General features: G+C 31.7%; 3 protein-coding genes across 9 annotated transcripts in view; 2 read left to right on the plus strand and 1 right to left on the minus strand.

Annotated features, from left to right (window-relative positions):
* Window positions 1-7,751, plus strand: part of LOC114939590 (uncharacterized) — a 26,674-nt gene extending 18,923 nt beyond the window's left edge. For 4 of the 5 annotated variants that reach the window (XM_029313963.2, XM_029313971.2, XM_029313947.2 and 1 more), the window contains 7 exons: window positions 1,093-2,741; window positions 2,962-3,464; window positions 5,485-5,600; window positions 5,822-5,959; window positions 6,382-6,583; window positions 6,749-6,967; window positions 7,152-7,751. In XM_029313963.2, the coding sequence (XP_029169796.2) occupies window positions 1,093-2,741; window positions 2,962-3,464; window positions 5,485-5,600; window positions 5,822-5,959; window positions 6,382-6,583; window positions 6,749-6,967; window positions 7,152-7,240 (2,916 nt within the window). In that variant the 3' untranslated portion in view covers window positions 7,241-7,751. The remainder of the gene's footprint in view (window positions 1-1,092; window positions 2,742-2,961; window positions 3,465-5,484; window positions 5,601-5,821; window positions 5,960-6,381; window positions 6,584-6,748; window positions 6,968-7,151) is intronic. The other variant, XM_029313975.2, reaches the window with a different exon arrangement.
* Window positions 7,117-11,284, minus strand: Vps52 (vacuolar protein sorting 52). Its single transcript, XM_029313993.2, has 9 exons — window positions 10,861-11,284; window positions 10,159-10,334; window positions 9,690-10,074; window positions 9,429-9,611; window positions 9,224-9,349; window positions 8,955-9,139; window positions 8,780-8,864; window positions 8,500-8,703; window positions 7,117-8,424 (listed from the first exon to the last, which is right to left on the minus strand). Exons 1-9 carry the CDS (start codon window positions 11,089-11,091, stop codon window positions 7,999-8,001), a joined length of 2,001 nt encoding a protein of 666 aa, XP_029169826.2. The 5' UTR covers window positions 11,092-11,284; the 3' UTR covers window positions 7,117-7,998.
* A 638-nt stretch (window positions 11,285-11,922) lies between these two features.
* On the plus strand, window positions 11,923-16,373 carry LOC114942676 (DIS3-like exonuclease 2). 3 transcript variants are annotated; one of them, XM_085487757.1, is made up of 9 exons: window positions 11,923-12,066; window positions 12,206-12,754; window positions 12,951-13,636; window positions 13,848-14,106; window positions 14,207-14,742; window positions 14,882-15,173; window positions 15,293-15,486; window positions 15,568-15,859; window positions 15,948-16,373. In XM_085487757.1, the coding sequence occupies exons 2-9, from the start codon at window positions 12,251-12,253 to the stop codon at window positions 16,038-16,040; spliced, it is 2,856 nt and encodes a 951-aa protein (XP_085343883.1). In that variant the 5' UTR covers window positions 11,923-12,066; window positions 12,206-12,250; the 3' UTR covers window positions 16,041-16,373. The 3 variants fall into 3 exon arrangements, with proteins under 3 accessions (XP_085343883.1, XP_085343881.1, XP_085343884.1); XM_085487758.1 differs by having other exon boundaries at window positions 11,926-11,985; XM_085487755.1 differs by having other exon boundaries at window positions 11,923-12,754.
* Window positions 16,374-17,205: the final 832 nt, after the last annotated feature.

The following is a 17,205-nucleotide window of genomic DNA, read 5'->3' on the forward strand; positions in this document are numbered from 1 at the left end:
TCTTCTTAATTAATTTTTTTATACTGTGTTCTATACAACAAATTTTATATTACGCGAATACACACAAGTCAGAGATTTAAGTAATATAAAAATTATTTGAAAGATTATTTTTTTCCTAAAAAAAATTAAAGTACATGTCGTAAGATTGAAATATTAAATATCTATTGATTTAAATTGTACACTACTAGTAGGTCACAGAATGAGAGTGAATATGTACATACGATGTGTCAACTTTTACTAAATCACAAAGCAATCTTCTCGTCGATTTTCCACTTAGTTTGCAGCGAGTGCCTGGGAATATAAATTCACATGTACAATAATTCACAAGCTTATACATACATTGAATCACCGCGAATCGCTAAGTAGATCCGATTTGCTTTCGCTTTTAAAAGATTTTATCTTGTTGCCATACATAGCAAGTTGTCTAGTTAGAATATTTCAGTAAAATAAAACTACAAAAAATTATTAACCGTGTGGTCATTTGTAACAAGATTGAAGAACAAATTTAACAAGTTTTTAAATTTATATTTTTTATACATATGTATATTCTTGTTGAGTGTATTAACGTGCTCATAATGAGAATATAATTTTAAAAAAATTATAGTGCACGATCTGAAATAATCGTAATAATACTCTAAGCGAAAAATCTTGCAATGTAAATTTTGAAACAAAAATATAAATACGTGTCATTATTATGAAATCTGTATATGTACCTTATACATTTATCTCTTATAAGTTAGAGATTTATCATCTGTTATTTACATTAATTTAATATTCATTATTATATATAGTCTTTAGAAAGCTCTGCTTCTGACGATATGATTCGTCATGCTTTTGTCCAGAATTCACCAACATTCACATATAATAAATAATGAGAACAATTTTATTTAAAGACTTGATCATCATATATAAATAAGAGATTTTTTTAACTTTAATTACATTTTATATTTATATTAATATTCAATGACTTTTTTATTTACCAAAATTTAAAGTAGATTGTAATTATTTAAAAAAACTTACACATTTGATTTATTTTCTCCTTGAGAATTAATTTTCCTTGAGAAATATATTTGTGTAAATTTTTATTTCTAGGTACGCATTGTGCTCGATGCGCGACCTCGTCTCTCGGTTTCCCAGCAAGCCCAAATATTGAGCGACGTGCAGCAACATCAGAACCGATATCGGCGTCCCACGCAAGATTCCAAAAGTCCACGAGTAACGTCCTTTTCCCCATACGAACAAATACAATCCAGCACGCCGTACTCTTCCTTGGCTAAATACAAGGTCGATCGAGCAAAGCAGCAACAGTTGCAGCAATTGCTGCAGCAACAACAACAAGTGCAGCAACTCTTGCAACGACAGCAGCAAAAGATCGCCCAACAGTTTAGTGCTTCGAATTTGGTGAACGGTGGCGGCTCAGTTCAGACACCCCAATTCCAGCAGCAATATAATGGCCAGTACAATCAGAATGGCTTCCAAAATCAGAATCATCATCAAGACCTGTCGCAACCACTGTTTAGCGACCAGCAGACGGTGCAGCTGCAGGAGTATATCGAGAAACAACGCGAACTGGAACAGTTGCAGAAGCAACGAGAACAATTGCTGTATCAGCAGCAAGAATTGCGCAGGCAGCAAGAGCTGCTGCGACTTGAGCAACTACAGAGGCTCACTTCTACTGCGGCACCAACCATAACATCGGCTCCGATTATTGTCAGCACTACTTCCGCGCCGTTGCTGCTGTCCTCGCCAAAGGCACGACGAATCACACCGTCTGAAGCGGAGCTTTTCCTTAAGGCAATTGCTAATCATCAGAAAAAATATACAACAACGGCAATAACGAGCACGACGATCACTACTACGACACCTTCGCCGTCCGAACGTATAATAACCACCAAGAACCGTCAAGAGATACCGGAGCATCTACTCAGTCTTATTCAGGATCAAGAAAATCGATTGTTATCGCAGCAGGACAAACTGAAGCCGCAGATCAAGGTGATCTATCAGACCGAGAAACCTAGCACTACACGACAAAATTCTAGCAGTAAAAACAGAAACTCTCAACAATCCACGGTTTCTGATAGGGAATTGTTGCTGAAACAGCTCAAACTTGCTATAGCTCAGTCCGGCGACGATGATGATCTCGTCAGAAATGTCACTACGAGGGATCTGATATTGCCGAACGGCAAGAAGATTCAAGTTATTCACGCGCCGAACGGTTTGTCTTCCATCTCGCCATCGATCAGCGACTCTACCGTTCAAGCATCCTTGTCCACGACCACTATCAAGCCACCGAAGGCGATCTTCGAAGAGTTAACAAAGGGTGGCGTGCTGCCGCCAGGCGCAGATTTCGAGATAATCCGACAAAAGAGCGACGGAAAGCTCGAGGAGATCGGCAAGACGCCGATCATTCAAAATCCGGCCAAGAAGGTCACATTTGTCGTGTTAGAGGAGCAGCCAGATGGCAGTTACAAAGTTCAGGGTGTCAAGGGCAACGCCAATGACAAGGAAAGCGGCATCGATGTCGAGTCTATCGTTGAAAGGATCAAGAAAGGCGAGCTGAAGCTACCATCCAGTTCGATTGGATCGACTACCCAGTCTTCCACGCTTGCACAGTTTGAATCCAGCTTCAATCCAAATTTAGTGTCCACTGGTACATCCAAAGTATCTCTTCAATCTGTCAGCCCTACGGCGTCGACCTTTAGACCCACCACTCTTAGATCCGTCTCAAAACACAGCGAAAGGTATAAGTATATCACATATTGAATCGCATAAATGTGTATGCTTCTATTCTTAATTTATTTGAAAATTATTACGATGCGATTGTAGAAATCGAATTCACTTAGCTTTCTATGTGCGTTATTTGATTCGAGCTTTTCTTTAACATTTTCCACCCATTTATGTTTATCGTTGAGTAAATGATACTCGCGGCAGGCTTTTTAAAAAAGAAAATCAAATTTTCAGCAAGTCAACAACGGATTATTTCCCTTACGTTACTGTATCGCCAAACTCGGTATCCACAACCGACAAATACGTGACCTCGGCGTCCAGTGTTACGGGCCACGTATACAATGCGTTAAATCCCAGCCCGACCAAGACAAGCTTGTCAGACCACACTTCTCGTGTGACCACCAAGTATTCGTCATCTACTAGGAGTCAATTTATCCCGACGATGGCGCCGGTGAACGAAGTCGTGACAACAGCAACGCCGCCAACCTCTTACATTCATTTTTCCAAATATCCATCATCGACGGAGGCTTCATCGACGTTCAGAGTGTCGTCTCACAGCACTTCTAACTCGCAGAACGAAAATATCGTTTCTTCACAAAGTGACTTCCAAGGGACTACCATTCCTTCGACGGAAATTTCACAGGATAACTTAGCCGCGCTGTTGAGAAGAGAGGGTCTCTTTGCTATGGCAAAGTATCTGAGGCAATCAGGATTGGATAATGTATTGAACGAAACTGGTGAGTCCAAGTATCAAAGATACTTGTAATAATTTAGTCATAATATTTAAATGTTATGACTTTTTCTTATAACATAAATATAAAACACGCTGGGGAGTAAGTGGTTGTTTAGAAGAAGTTTTCCGTTTTATAAATGAAAGTAAAGATTTCGGAGACACTTTCAAACTTTCCCCCTCATAATTTGCATCGATATTAAGCGAAAGTTGACACAGGCTTGGTTTTAAGATTCTATAAAAAATTTCCAATCATCATTCGATGATATAGTCGCTTCAGTATCAATGAATAATTTAGAGAGCAAGTTCCTTGGCAGACAGTAATTTGTAAACGTTAACATAACATGATTTAAAGCAGATACATGCAATTCCATTTCAATTCGCGAAGCTTACAGTTTATGAAACAGGTATAAAGATGAGCAAAATATGATAGCATTATATATTTAACAATGATGCTTTATTAAGCTTATTGAGCAAGAGATTTCTCGAAATAAAAATTAAATTAACATAATAACAGATAATACATTAAATAAAGCTTGATATACAAAATATTACGAGAAAGTTATATAATTTTGCAAAATAAGTTTTCTGCGCAACACTGCAAGACCGCCGACAGTCTTATCCAATAACATTGCAAGCCGGAGAGGATAACACTTACATCTCAAATAAGTTCCTGTTTTCAGACTCAAACGATTGTACAAATAATCCTGTTGGTCTCTCTTTGCACAATCTACCGTCATTTGTATCTCGTGTTTCGCTTTAGTCGTGCAACGTTCGTTAGAAAAAATCTTCTCACGACTCACTGCCGAGATTTCGACACGGTTGCCTCTCCATCTTACGAGAAGACAAAGACGAGGCGTTCCTCGTTTCGCGAAATCTTGCAAAAAAGACACGCGAGGTTTAACCACTCGTTATAATTGTCGGCGTCATCATTAACTTGCTTAGTGCATTGTCTCAATTTTTTAGATTTTGATTTCTCTTTTTTTGCATGTTAATAATTAAAAGATTTATTTTATAAATTAAATATAAAAATGCACGCACATAAAAAATTATATGTGATATAATCATACGATATAAGAAAATTACGTAATAGCTATTCTCCCTATGTGTCTAATAAGTGTAAAATTCATTCCTGACGTATCACGAAGAATGCAGTTCAAGTTAAACTTCTTTGTAATACATTAACATATAGTATAAGTTAATTATATATGTATATGTCCTTTAAGCGCTCTTTTTCCGCAATATTTTTTATAATAACGATTCTTTATTAATTGTATTTTTTTAACTGAATTTTTTCTTAAAGTAAAATTTAATTGAATATAATCTTTTTAATCATTTATTAGTCTATTTTCTTGATTAAATATACAGTTCCATTTTCATTGATTAGATTATTACGAATGCAAATGTAGATTAGAAGATTGTGCAACTTCATCACGTTCTCGAATGACATGATTTTCCTTTGATGACGATTATGAATGATAGATTCATGTATAATTGCGCTTGAATAAGAGAATGTCTAGAAAATGAGAAGTACATATTGACATGGATATATTAATACTAAAACTATTGCGTACATCCGTTAATTGAGATATATTAACAAGATTGCATATCTTTTCACATTTGATCAAGGTATTTCACATCCTGCGAGAAAATATATGTATCGTAAAATAAAAAAGAAACAAAAAAGAGGAAAGATTACTTAAATATTTTCTTTTTAATTAAAAAAAATATTTTGTTTTTTTAAATTGAATTTTAAATTGAAATTTATTTAAAGTAAAACTTAATTGAATATAATCTTATCATTTATTAATTCATTTTCTTGATTAATTAAATTTTACTAATAAAAGATCCGCATTTTCGATAGTTATTTTTTTAGTTAAAACCGTTTAAATGTTTCTTTCATTTGAAGAAAATTTTATGGATTAGAAAGATTTTTAATAAAGCGAAGAATCAAAGTTGCTTAACATTGTTACACAATATATAATCCTATAATTTATAATACACTATATCGTTTTATAATATTACAGGTCCATACACTATATTCATCCCTACAGACAAGGCATTCAGGACATTATTAGTACAGCTGGGAGGACCAGAGAAAGCTGAAGAGAAGTTCCACGATAATCCGAGACTCTTAAGTGGGGTACGCATCATTATGTTATGTATACATAAGCGCATCATTAATAATGTTTTTCCTAATGATAGATTTCACTAACTGCGATGTTAGCTGATTGTACATTGATGAAATTTGAATTCGTTACGTTTTATATATGTAAAATAAACTAAGTAAATATTGTAGCAAATATTAGAAATCGAGAATGTTTACACAGAAATTCATATTGATGAACATTTTTATTATAACAGCTCCTCCTTCATCACGTTATACCAGGAGCTTTCAGGATCGATTCCCTGCAGGACGAGATGACCGGCGTCAGTCTTGCTGGAACGCAATTGCGAGTAAATGAATATGCGATGCAGGATCATGAATGGAACGATGTAAAAGTAATTTTATATTTTTAAAATTTCCATTTTTTGGTGGAGAAAACTTATTCGTCTCTTTGAAATTTTTTATTTTCTTTATTTAATTAAATTTTATTAAATTAATTAATTTACGTTGTCGCGTCATGTCTCTCATATTTTTTTCTCTATTCAATAAAAAAATATTTGACTACAAATAATTAATGAATTAATTATTTTATTAAGCATCTTGATGTATTAGCTTTTGTGTGTTTATGCACGATCGAGTTTATTGACCTTTGCAAATTTGCTAGAAATCGTGCTTGATGTTGCACTATAATGTCAATCCACTTCTCACAAGATGCGTCCACTTAACATACAGAAGATAATCAGATCTGACAAAGATAATTATATATCGCACGGCTCACGTTTCACTTCATTTATAATTTTACATTGTTTGCAAATAGGTAACGACGATAAACGGAGCTCGCGTCGCGCCCAACAAACGGGACATTGAAATTCCTCAAGGTATCGCTCACGCCGTCGATAGGGTCATGTTCCCGCTTCCGGTCGGAGATTTGGTGCAGACTCTGCAAGCCGATCGTGAGAGGAGATTCACCATGTTCCTCAGAATGCTCCACGTGTCAGGCTTAGAAGATACGCTCGCAGGTAAGTTAAAAAGGTGACGTCAAAAGCGCGACTCTCCTGATCTACAAATCTCTAGTATACAGAGGATATATCCTTTCTATATTTTTTATTTGCAAATTCGATGAATCGTTTTGAATTCTCGCAACTGTTTTTATTGTTTAATATTTAAACTTTCTTCAATTGTAGGCCCGAAGACATTCACTGTCTTTGCACCGATCGATTCCGCTTTCACCGATGGGAAAAACGGCGGACCAATTTGGACCGAAGAGGACGGTGCGGAAGCGGCAAAGGCTATAATCTCGCGGCACGTGATTCCGACGACTCTTTATACAGCAGGCATGAGGTATTACATCCAAAAGGACACTCTTCGTCCGCAGTCGCCAATTCATATTCATAAAAACGGTGGTACGTAATTTATGAGTGTATAACTATTTTATTCCTCTTACACAACTATAGCATCGTAACAGTAAACTTTGCCTATTAGATTTTCGATTGAGTGTTCGTAAAAAATGTTATGCAATGTTTAGAAGATTAATGACATTGGATAAATGAAATAGATTTTTATACAATGCATATATTATTGCTTCAGGGCGAGTGCGGGTAAACGAGGCACACGTTGTAACTCATAATGTGCCAGCAACGAATGGAGTATTGCACGCTATTGACGGAGTTCTGTAAATCTACGGTTTGAACGGTGCGTATGAATCGACGATATTGAATTGCAGCATAGATTGCAATTACGCAGGTGATATATCACTTGTAATGTAACATTTATGTACAATTCTCGAAGGACGTATGGTAAACATAATTTTTTTACACAAGTGCGAGAGGGAGAATGCACATAGCAATAGATATCAGAGTAATTAGTATCATTATATTTGCATAATATACATACTCGCCCCGCGTCGCAATTGGATTCACTCACCAATAAATTGAATTTATGCCATAGGTGTCGCGAAATTTAAGGAAAAAGTAACGAGACCCCATTTTTAACATTGTATACATATACTAATTTATATACATATAAGATAGGCGTACACACAATACAGAGATTCCATGTACTCGTACCATATGCATAAGAGTACGCAGAATTAATCGCTATTGTATAGAATGTGAACGCGATATCATGTGTGTGCTTAGCATTTTATTTGTAGCTTGTATTATTTTATAAATAAATGTACAGAATTTATTTCTCTCTGCGAATTATATTTACAAGAATACTCTTCCGATTTTCCTTCCACGAAAGAATACTTGATAATAAAGCAAAAATTATATCTTTCTTTAATAAATAATTATCACTTTGAAATAGTACTGTACATAATATATAATAGTAAAATACACTATATACAGTATTCGGAGATTCTTTTATAACAAGTAGCTAGCTTATACTTTGATCGTCTTTTAGATTTGAATCAACTTGATCAGATCTCAATTGCCTAATAATTCGTCTTGTATTTTTTAATTTCCACCATTATGTGATGGATATTTGTAAGTTGCGTACGCGCATTCGGCGGCAGGATCTTGTGAAGACGATGATAATATTGCACCAATTGCGTCATTGCGCGTTGAACTAATGCACCGCCCAGCACTAAATTGGGAAACGACTTTAATACCTCCCGATGTATCTCTTCTAACGCTCGTTTCCAATTGTTCGTGAAAGATTGCACCAAAGCCAGTGCTTTCCCTTCCTGTCGTTTCAAATCGTCGGCTTGGCCCTTTTCGATTAGGGCCTCCGATTCCTTCACCAGCTGAATTATACCACCAAAATGTGGGCTCAAGACTTCTTCAACAAACTCAGAGGAACGTGCGTTCAATTGTTCTCGGAAGCTCTCCGCTTCCTTGGAATTGTCTCGTGTTCTCTCCTTTAAGCATAATATTCTTGTTATCCCTTGATATTTAAAGCAGAAGTTCTTTAATGTAAAGTAGAATATACTTACCATTAATACTCCAAGCACCAGATCGTAATTATTGATAAGAAATATTAATTGCTGCATTCGGTTTTGGAAGATAGCTGCCATTCTAAACAAGAAGAATTGTACAGCTTCTCTCAGTTCCGCTAGTAACTGAGTTGCTCCTTCACAAGGGAATCCCTCGACTACGCTTACCATTGCTGCACTAAATTCTGCATACCTTCTAGTAATCTAAAAATTAACGATTGCATTAGCTATATGATAATCAATAGCATTAAAAGTAACATTTTTGTATTTAAATACTTACATAATGTGGACCAGTTTCTTTGTTCAATTTTAATGGATCACAATCTTTTATGCTCTGTATATTTAAGTGAAACACCATTTCAAATCTGAAAAATAGATATAATTTTGCAAATTGTAATAGCACTTAAGAAAAATTACTATAATTAGTATTTTTGTACATAAGCATGTTTAAGTACCTAGGCCAAATTATGTTTGTTAGAGTCTCCCAATATTTATCCAATGCTGGTACAGCTCTTTTGTGACACATTAATTGATAACGCATTACCAAATGTAAGCAAAGGAATAGAGCAATTGTATCATAACAATCATCAACAAATGACTGCAAATTTTTCATCATGAGGCCTAATGTTTTTCCCATGACCTAAAGGCATGAAATAGTTTAATAGTGTCATTTTTATCTTAAACAATAAATCATTATATATATACGTGATTAACTTAATCTTACTTGATTAAAAATATCTAATGCTTGTGTATTACGGGCCTTGAAAAACTCAATTAGAAATAGATATTCTCGGCAAGCATTATCAACCAAAGCGTATTGTTCGCTTCGAAATAGTGCTTCATAATGATACTAAAATTATAAAACCGATTTATCAAGATATTTAAGGATATAAATAAATGTAATCATATATCATATCATTAGTATTTACTCGTGTCTTGGAGGCAATGTGTGGTACAATTATAGGTGCTTCCAATTGAGAGGACAAAACTTCACCTCTTTTATCTATTGAAAAAACAGTCCCTTTGTGCTTTAATGTTGTTTTATGAAATATACCTCTACTTGCTGTATCTTCGATTCCCATTAAATCATCCTTTGATGCTCTTTCTTCAAACTTGCAAAAATAATTATATTAATTAGTTAATGTTAGGTCTTTCTCACAAAACAATATGAATTTTTTCATTTAATTTACCTGTAATTTCATCAACCTTGAGGAGTAAGACTTGAAATATGAATAATATATCTTACTCATAGTATCAATATATTCTCCACAGATTTCCTCTGCCACATTTCTTTCATTCGCCAGAACAAACTCGAAGAAAAATTTATATTTTAGCATGTTGTTCTGTGGCACCTGATAATTTGTCATCGGCTTCCTAAATTTATAAATTTGCTCTAGTAAATACGTCCTAATCTTTGCCATTGCCTTCAGCTTTAGTTTCTCTAGAATATCTGTCACATCTAGACAAGACTTTGCATCTTTAAAACTTTGCTCTTTTACAAAATTAATTTTATGATTTAGGGTTTGTAGCTGAATTAGAAATTCCTTCTCAGTCACAGGACAATCCATGATACCTCTACAAAGACCACGATACATATCAATCAAGTTTATCTGTATATAATATTTTCTCTTATGAATTATGTTGATAAATATTTCTTACGCGATCAGAGCTTCAGATACTGTCATATCCTCGATAAATTGACTAAGCGGGCCACGTATCACTTGTCTATTAGATAATTGCTGGCTCATAGCAACAGATTTACGCTGTAAATAAAGTATTTCAGAGCTGATACTTCCTAAATCTGACTGAAAGTTCATCAACATTGATTCCATTTTCTGCAATTAAACAAAATAGTATGTTTACAAAAGTTTGTCTTGAGAAAGCTTTTCTCGTATCAACAATATCAATCTACACAAAGATAAACTAATTAAGACATTTGGGCATCTGCAGGAATTTTTTCTAGGAAGGGGCATGATTAAATTTTTTTTGTTTCCTATTATATTATTCTTCCTTAATTTTTTAAATTCAATTTCTTAATTATTTTTTATTTTAATATTTTTATCCCCAACAGCACATGTATCCCGAAGACGTTCAGAGAACATCCTGAGGATGTTCGAATGTCCTCTGGATATCCTCTGAATATTTTTCAGATGTTGTGCTGTGCTATTAGGGATATTAAATAAATTGCAGATAAATTCTAGTGTTTATTCACAAGGAGAGTAAATGCTTAATTTTTTTACTATTTTATTTTATTAATATTTTTTTCTTTTATTATAAATATTCTTTTATTAATATTCTATTTTATTAATATTTTTTTTACTAAAATTAAATGTCCGTAAAATGTCAAAGAACGAGTATAACCTCCAAGATATTGTCGCAAGCAGCAATCTGATTATGCAGACTAGCTATGTTCTGGCTCTCCTTGATATAATCCTGGATCGACTTGTTCTCGACTTCCTTGAGTTCCTTTTCGATTTGTCTGGAATATTGACGTAGATCGGTGCCGGTCTTCAAAACTTCTTGAACGACATCGTCGCCAAGATTCTGAGGCAATTGCTCCTCGTTGCTGTCAAAAATATCTATCTCGGCCATTTTTTTGATCTTTCGATGCAATTAAAAAAAACGCGCCGTAATTCCACGATTATTTTATTTATATAATGCCTCGACCACTTTCATCGTTATTTAAACATTGCAAACTCGCTTGCGAATACAGATAACCTCAAATCGTTCGACTTGTAAATATTCAACAGCCCACAGGTTTGTTCTTTTTTACGACTACTAGCAGAGAGAAACCTTATGTTAGTAACACAAGCGCGCCTTTAATATTATTTTAATTTTTTTATTACACATACATATATCGCGAGAATTCTTGTGCAACTGATTTTTAAACTTCTTAAATAAATTAAATCTTAAATAAATGTTAAATAAAAAAATAATCTTAAATAAATTAAATCTTAAATAAATGTTAAATAAAAAAATAATCTTAAATAAATTAAATCTTAAATAAATGTTAAATAAAAAAATAATCTTAAATAAATTAAATCTTAAATAAATGTTAAATAAAAAAATAATCTTAAATAAATTAAATCTTAAATAAATGTTGAATAAAAAAATAATCTAAAATAAATTAAATCTTAAATAATTTTTAGACTTCCTTTCATGTGAACTGTCAATTTACAAACAACCGCAAATTAACACAGATGACAGCTGCTCCAGACATGAACTAAGCGCATTGAAAGAACCAATCGGAATCGCGGAAAACGGCAACAATTAAAGCGTCACATGCTTTTTTTCAAATAGGAAACTTTTTGCAAGATTGTTTTTCAAAAAATTATTTTGTTTTGACCGACCGATCGAATGTTTCGAAAAAAAAAGAAAATGTCAGAAAAACGAACAGACATTTTGTCGCGCAATTGCGATAGTTATTTAATTTACATGGGAATAACTAAGATGATGTCTTTTCCTGACCTAACCAAAATTTTCGCGGTCAGTTTTTTACATATACTTTATATATATGAATTTATTTTTTCCTCAATGTAATCAAATGCGGGAAATAACTGGTGACAGGTATATATATTTGCCACCATTTGCTTTTTCCGGGAAGATTTACGTTTGATTTCACAAGGATTTCACTTTTGCTAACCTTATATCTGTGAATTTTACATCTGTGAATTTTAATATTTCTTTTAATTTTATTTAAATACAGCTGTAATCTTTATATCATTGCTATCAGTTGATCGGTCACGTCATCATGGCTAGAGGCTTATCGTCAAAAGTCGACAAAATGAAGAAACAACTTTTGCCTCGTAAGAAATATCATAGTATTGGTTTGTGCAAAAATAAACGAAAAAACGGTGCACCAAAAGTTGTGTTAGATTTCTTGATAGACGAAACATTTGTTATCCAAAATAACGAATTAGTAGAAATTACTGCACAGTTTGCGGATAAATTTAAGATCTCTTCTAGACTTCAATCGGTGAGACAGAAAGATAGAAGATATAATAAGATTTTAGTAAGTGAAAATGAGATACAAGCCGCATCCAATTCCTCGGAAGCTGTACAAAATAATGTGGAAGATATTACACAAAATGGAGATATATCACAGATCTCTTTGAGTCCTGAATCAAAAACAAAAGTGAAAAATTATCCTAGTACTAGGCAGCGTAAAAATATATTTATGGAAAAAAAAGATGACAATACTTTGATAATGTCTCCTAACAACAAATGTAAAATTAAGAGTTTAGTTACAAATCAGGTTGGTTATGAGTACAGCAAATCTTTTCATATTTTTTTCGCTACTGATGTTTTATCATTCTTATGCCAATATTTTATATAATACATAACAGTTTATTATTCCTTTCCTCTTTCTTTTTGTATTCTATAATAACTTTAATTATAAGAATGTATAGACCTTAAAACTTTAATTATGAGAATGTATACTTTTGTACTAGGTCGATATGCCTGATATATTGACAAAGAATAGTTGGAGAAAAAATAAGAGAGAAACAAATAAAGCAACAACATGTAGCAACAATAAATCAAGTACAAATAATGTATTGGAAGAACATCATCATAAAGGCAAGGAAAATAGAAAAAATGGTGCTATAAAAAAAGTAAAAAATGCACAAGAAACGACGCAAACAAAGCAACTATTTTCAAATTATATACCTGTAACAAAAATGACGAAAATTTTGAAAAAACAGTCTTCACACAATGTACAATATATAAAAGGAAATATTCGTGTAAATCCTAGTTCTTATAAGTATGCTTACTTACGCATGGAAAATGATGGAGAGCGCGATTTGTTAATTGTGGGTTCACGTAATAGAAATCGTGCTTTTGATGGAGATTTAGTTGTAGCACAACTAAATTCTGAAAAGTATTGGCATAAATTTCCTAATGGAGAAATACAAAAAACTGGTAGAGTTGTTTGTATATTAGAAAAAATACATTCGAGAAAAGCAATTGGATACTTAAGGAAACAAGATTCCCATGTACTGTTTTATCCAAAAGATCGAAGAATACCATTAGTAGTTCCTGAATCAATACCGTGTTCATTTTATGATCAACCTGATCTTTATAAGAATGTGATGTTTCTTATTAATATTGATTCCTGGGAAGAATTTCATGCATCTGGGTAAGTGCATTAATTTAAGCATATAAAGTATATTGTAATTTTAAAGGCTTGTTATTTTATTGCATGTAAACATTTATATTAACACTTGATTATTTATATATACTTGTAACTATGTTAATATATTTGTAAATATATATATATGTATATATATATATATATATATTTATATTCTTTTATACATATATTTATATAATATATATTATATGTGCAGGCGAATTATTTCGATAGTCGGTAGAAGTGGTGAAATAGATACAGAGTTACAGGCAATATTATTTGAAAACAATTTAGATATATCACCATATCGAAAAGAGCTATTGGAAGGACTTCCAGATAGTGATATTTTAACAGATGCTGATATGAAAGACAGGGAGGATTGGAGGCATGAATGTATTTTTACAATAGATCCTGCAACAGCTGTTGATATAGATGATGCCATTTCTTGTAAAATTTTGGATAATGGAAACTATGAAGTAATTGCAGTATATTAGATTTACATAACATATAAAAGGCATTAATTGATAAGCTATCACTTTCATGCGTGAAATATTTATATATATTTGTTAATTTCAGGTTGGAGTCCATATATCAGATGTTACACACTATCTAAAATTTTTGTCCCCGCTAGATGTGGAAGTTTCTAAACGAGCTACCACCATTTATATGCCACACACTGCTTACCACATGCTACCTGAAAAGCTCTGTCACATTTGTTCTTTATCAGCCACTAAAGATAGATTAGCTTTTTCCATAATCTGGGAAATGACATCAGATGCAGAAATCGTGAAATATCGTTTTGCAAAAACTGTAATAAGGTCATGTTGTCAAATGTCTTATGACATGGCTCAAGCCATGATTGAAAATCCAGGAAAGACTGAATTTAAAAATTTTGCTAACATGGAAGGAAATCATACAGTGACATCATTATCCAATAAAGTGAATAATTTATTTAAATTATCCATTCATTTGCGAAATAAACGATTTGCTAATGGTGCACTCAGATTAGATCAACCAAAGTTACAAATATGTCTAGATACTACACTCAGTCAAGAATGTGGAATTCCAATACCTATAAATTATTGTCTAGAGGAAAGGAAAGATAGTAATAGGTATGATTTTTACTCATATTATATATATATGTTTCCATCAACTTTTTAAGTTATATTCACCATATATCGCATCATATGTGCAAAAAGAAAATGTCTCGTTTTTTAATTATAATATATTTGAATATGTATATTGTTTCAGTCTTATAGAAGAGTTTATGTTGTTAGCAAACATGACAGTTGCTACAAAATTGTATACTGCATTTCCTAAAACAGCTTTGTTACGTATTCATAGAGATCCATCGAAATACTGTCTTAATATGCTTTGTGATACATTAAAAAAATTTGGAATTCATTTAAATAGCGAAACAGCTAAAAGCTTACAGGCCAGCATTCGTCATTATCAAGATGCAGATAATAATGCAACCACAGTTAACACTTCTATGAAATACATTATGATGGCTATCATAAATCTATGTTCCAAAACTATGATGGTAAGAATTTTTATATTTACATATTTTTTTTTATATTATCTATGTACTTAGCTTATAATTTTTTTTATACAAACAGTAAGAAAAAGTATGTAATTTCTAATAATTCTAAAATATTTTAGCGGGCAGAATACATATGCACATCCACAACTTCTCTGTTACAAGATTTGAAACATTATGCATTAAATGTGCCGCTTTACACGCACTTTACCTCTCCTATTCGTAGATATTCCGATTGTATAGTTCATCGTTTGCTCTATGCAGCTATAGAAAATAAATCTTTATCAGAGAAATGGACAGCCAAGTTGTGTTCAAAGTATGTTAATAATACAATATAACAGCAATGAAAAATTGCACATATATTACTTTAATAAGTTTTACTTTTAATTTGCAACAGGCTTGCAGCTAATTGCAATGTGAAGAAGTATAGTGCAAAACTAGCACAGGAACAAAGTACAGAATTATTCTTTTCATATATGGTAGGTCTTGCGGACGGTTTTGAAGCTTCAGCTACTGTATTATATGTGAAGGAAGACGGAATAGAAGTTATACTCTGTGATATTGGCATAAAATTAAAAGTAGATCTTAAAGAAATAGAACATGATGCTGCTGTAGAGTATTTAGCGGATCATATTACGAATCATGTACCCACTATAACTATTAATTGGAAAGAACCTTCTATTGTACAGGTACAGCTATACAATATTTATATAGCTATATATATTTAATTCAAAATATGCAATTAATGTAATTATTAATATATTATTTAATATTTAGGTGATCAATTTATTTAGTTTGGTACATATACGTGTAGCAAAGATTGCAGAAGAATTGCGCTTAAAAGCAACCCTTTTACCACCGCTACAGTAATAGACGATTTATATTTTTATATAATTGATTTTACAATTAGTGATTACATAATATTTAAATCATGACAGAATTATGCAGTGATGAATTTTCTAATAATACATACATAAAGTGAAATGTATCAGAAATAAATTGACGAATTTGGAGGATCACAGATTATATGTACATATAATTATTCAGAATATAGAAAGCACGGAGTATAAATACTATTATATGTATATAGTAAATATAAATAACTATATTAAACACAAAATATATAATTCGTGATTGTCATTACATTACAAACATTAAAAATCGCCAAATAAAGATCTATTTTAGATCATCTATTAAAAACAAGCAATCTTTACATATTTTTTTACATATTTCAAAATTTTTATTATTATTATTAATATTATAATGTAAAATATTTTCATTGAAAATTATTTTGCATATTTTGTTTTTGTTATTAAATTTGTCAATAATATAATTTTATATATATATAACATATATGTGTATATATATATATATATATATATATATATAACATATATGTGTATATATATATATATATATATACATACATATATATATATACATATATATGCATACATTTACATACATATATATATATATATTTTTCAACAACAAATATTAAATTAATTATACATATATATACATAATACAATTTAATTTATTAAATGTGATATAAAAAAATTATTATTGAAAAATAATTATAAATTCTTGGTAGACATTTTAAAGATAAAAAATATATATGCACTTACTCACGATAATTATAAAATTTTAAGTAAAATATTATTTTTAACTTTTATGATGTGATCCTTCCAATAAAATCAAAATATTATATTTTTGTAGTTTTATACATATATATTTGATGTTTTATATTGTAATAATAAAACATAACACAAGCTTATTATTGAATAACTAATAAGTGCGATATATTTTTAGTAAATTTCACGATTTTTTATTACAGAAAATATGCGAATTAAAAAGCTTATGTAATTTATATAAAATATATTAGTATTTTATTCTAATCCTCTTGTAAATTAATGAAATGTTAGATTATATGTACATTAATTTGTTATAAAATATTAGTTTATTGTAAATATGACATATTGTACATACCGTATTATAGAGTATTTACATGCAATTAACACATAAATACTACAAA

This window comes from Nylanderia fulva, unplaced genomic scaffold, assembly GCF_048542155.1.
Source record: "Nylanderia fulva isolate GAGA-0341 unplaced genomic scaffold, ASM4854215v1 Scaffold6, whole genome shotgun sequence".
NCBI lineage: Eukaryota > Metazoa > Arthropoda > Insecta > Hymenoptera > Formicidae > Nylanderia > Nylanderia fulva.

Coding starts and splice junctions, on each gene's coding strand:
- Vps52 (XM_029313993.2), bottom strand. CDS start 11,091: ATGGCCGAGATAGATATTTTTGACAGCAACGAGGAGCAATTGCCTCAG. Junction 9,140..9,223: donor CATTAGATATTTTTAATCAA/GTAAGATTAAGT, acceptor TCATGCCTTTAG/GTCATGGGAAAAACATTAGG. Junction 8,425..8,499: donor TGGTGCTTGGAGTATTAATG/GTAAGTATATTC, acceptor TTATGCTTAAAG/GAGAGAACACGAGACAATTC.
- LOC114942676 (XM_085487755.1), top strand. CDS start 12,251: ATGGCTAGAGGCTTATCGTCAAAAGTCGACAAAATGAAGAAACAACTT. Junction 13,637..13,847: donor GAAGAATTTCATGCATCTGG/GTAAGTGCATTA, acceptor TTATATGTGCAG/GCGAATTATTTCGATAGTCG. Junction 15,860..15,947: donor AAGAACCTTCTATTGTACAG/GTACAGCTATAC, acceptor TTTAATATTTAG/GTGATCAATTTATTTAGTTT.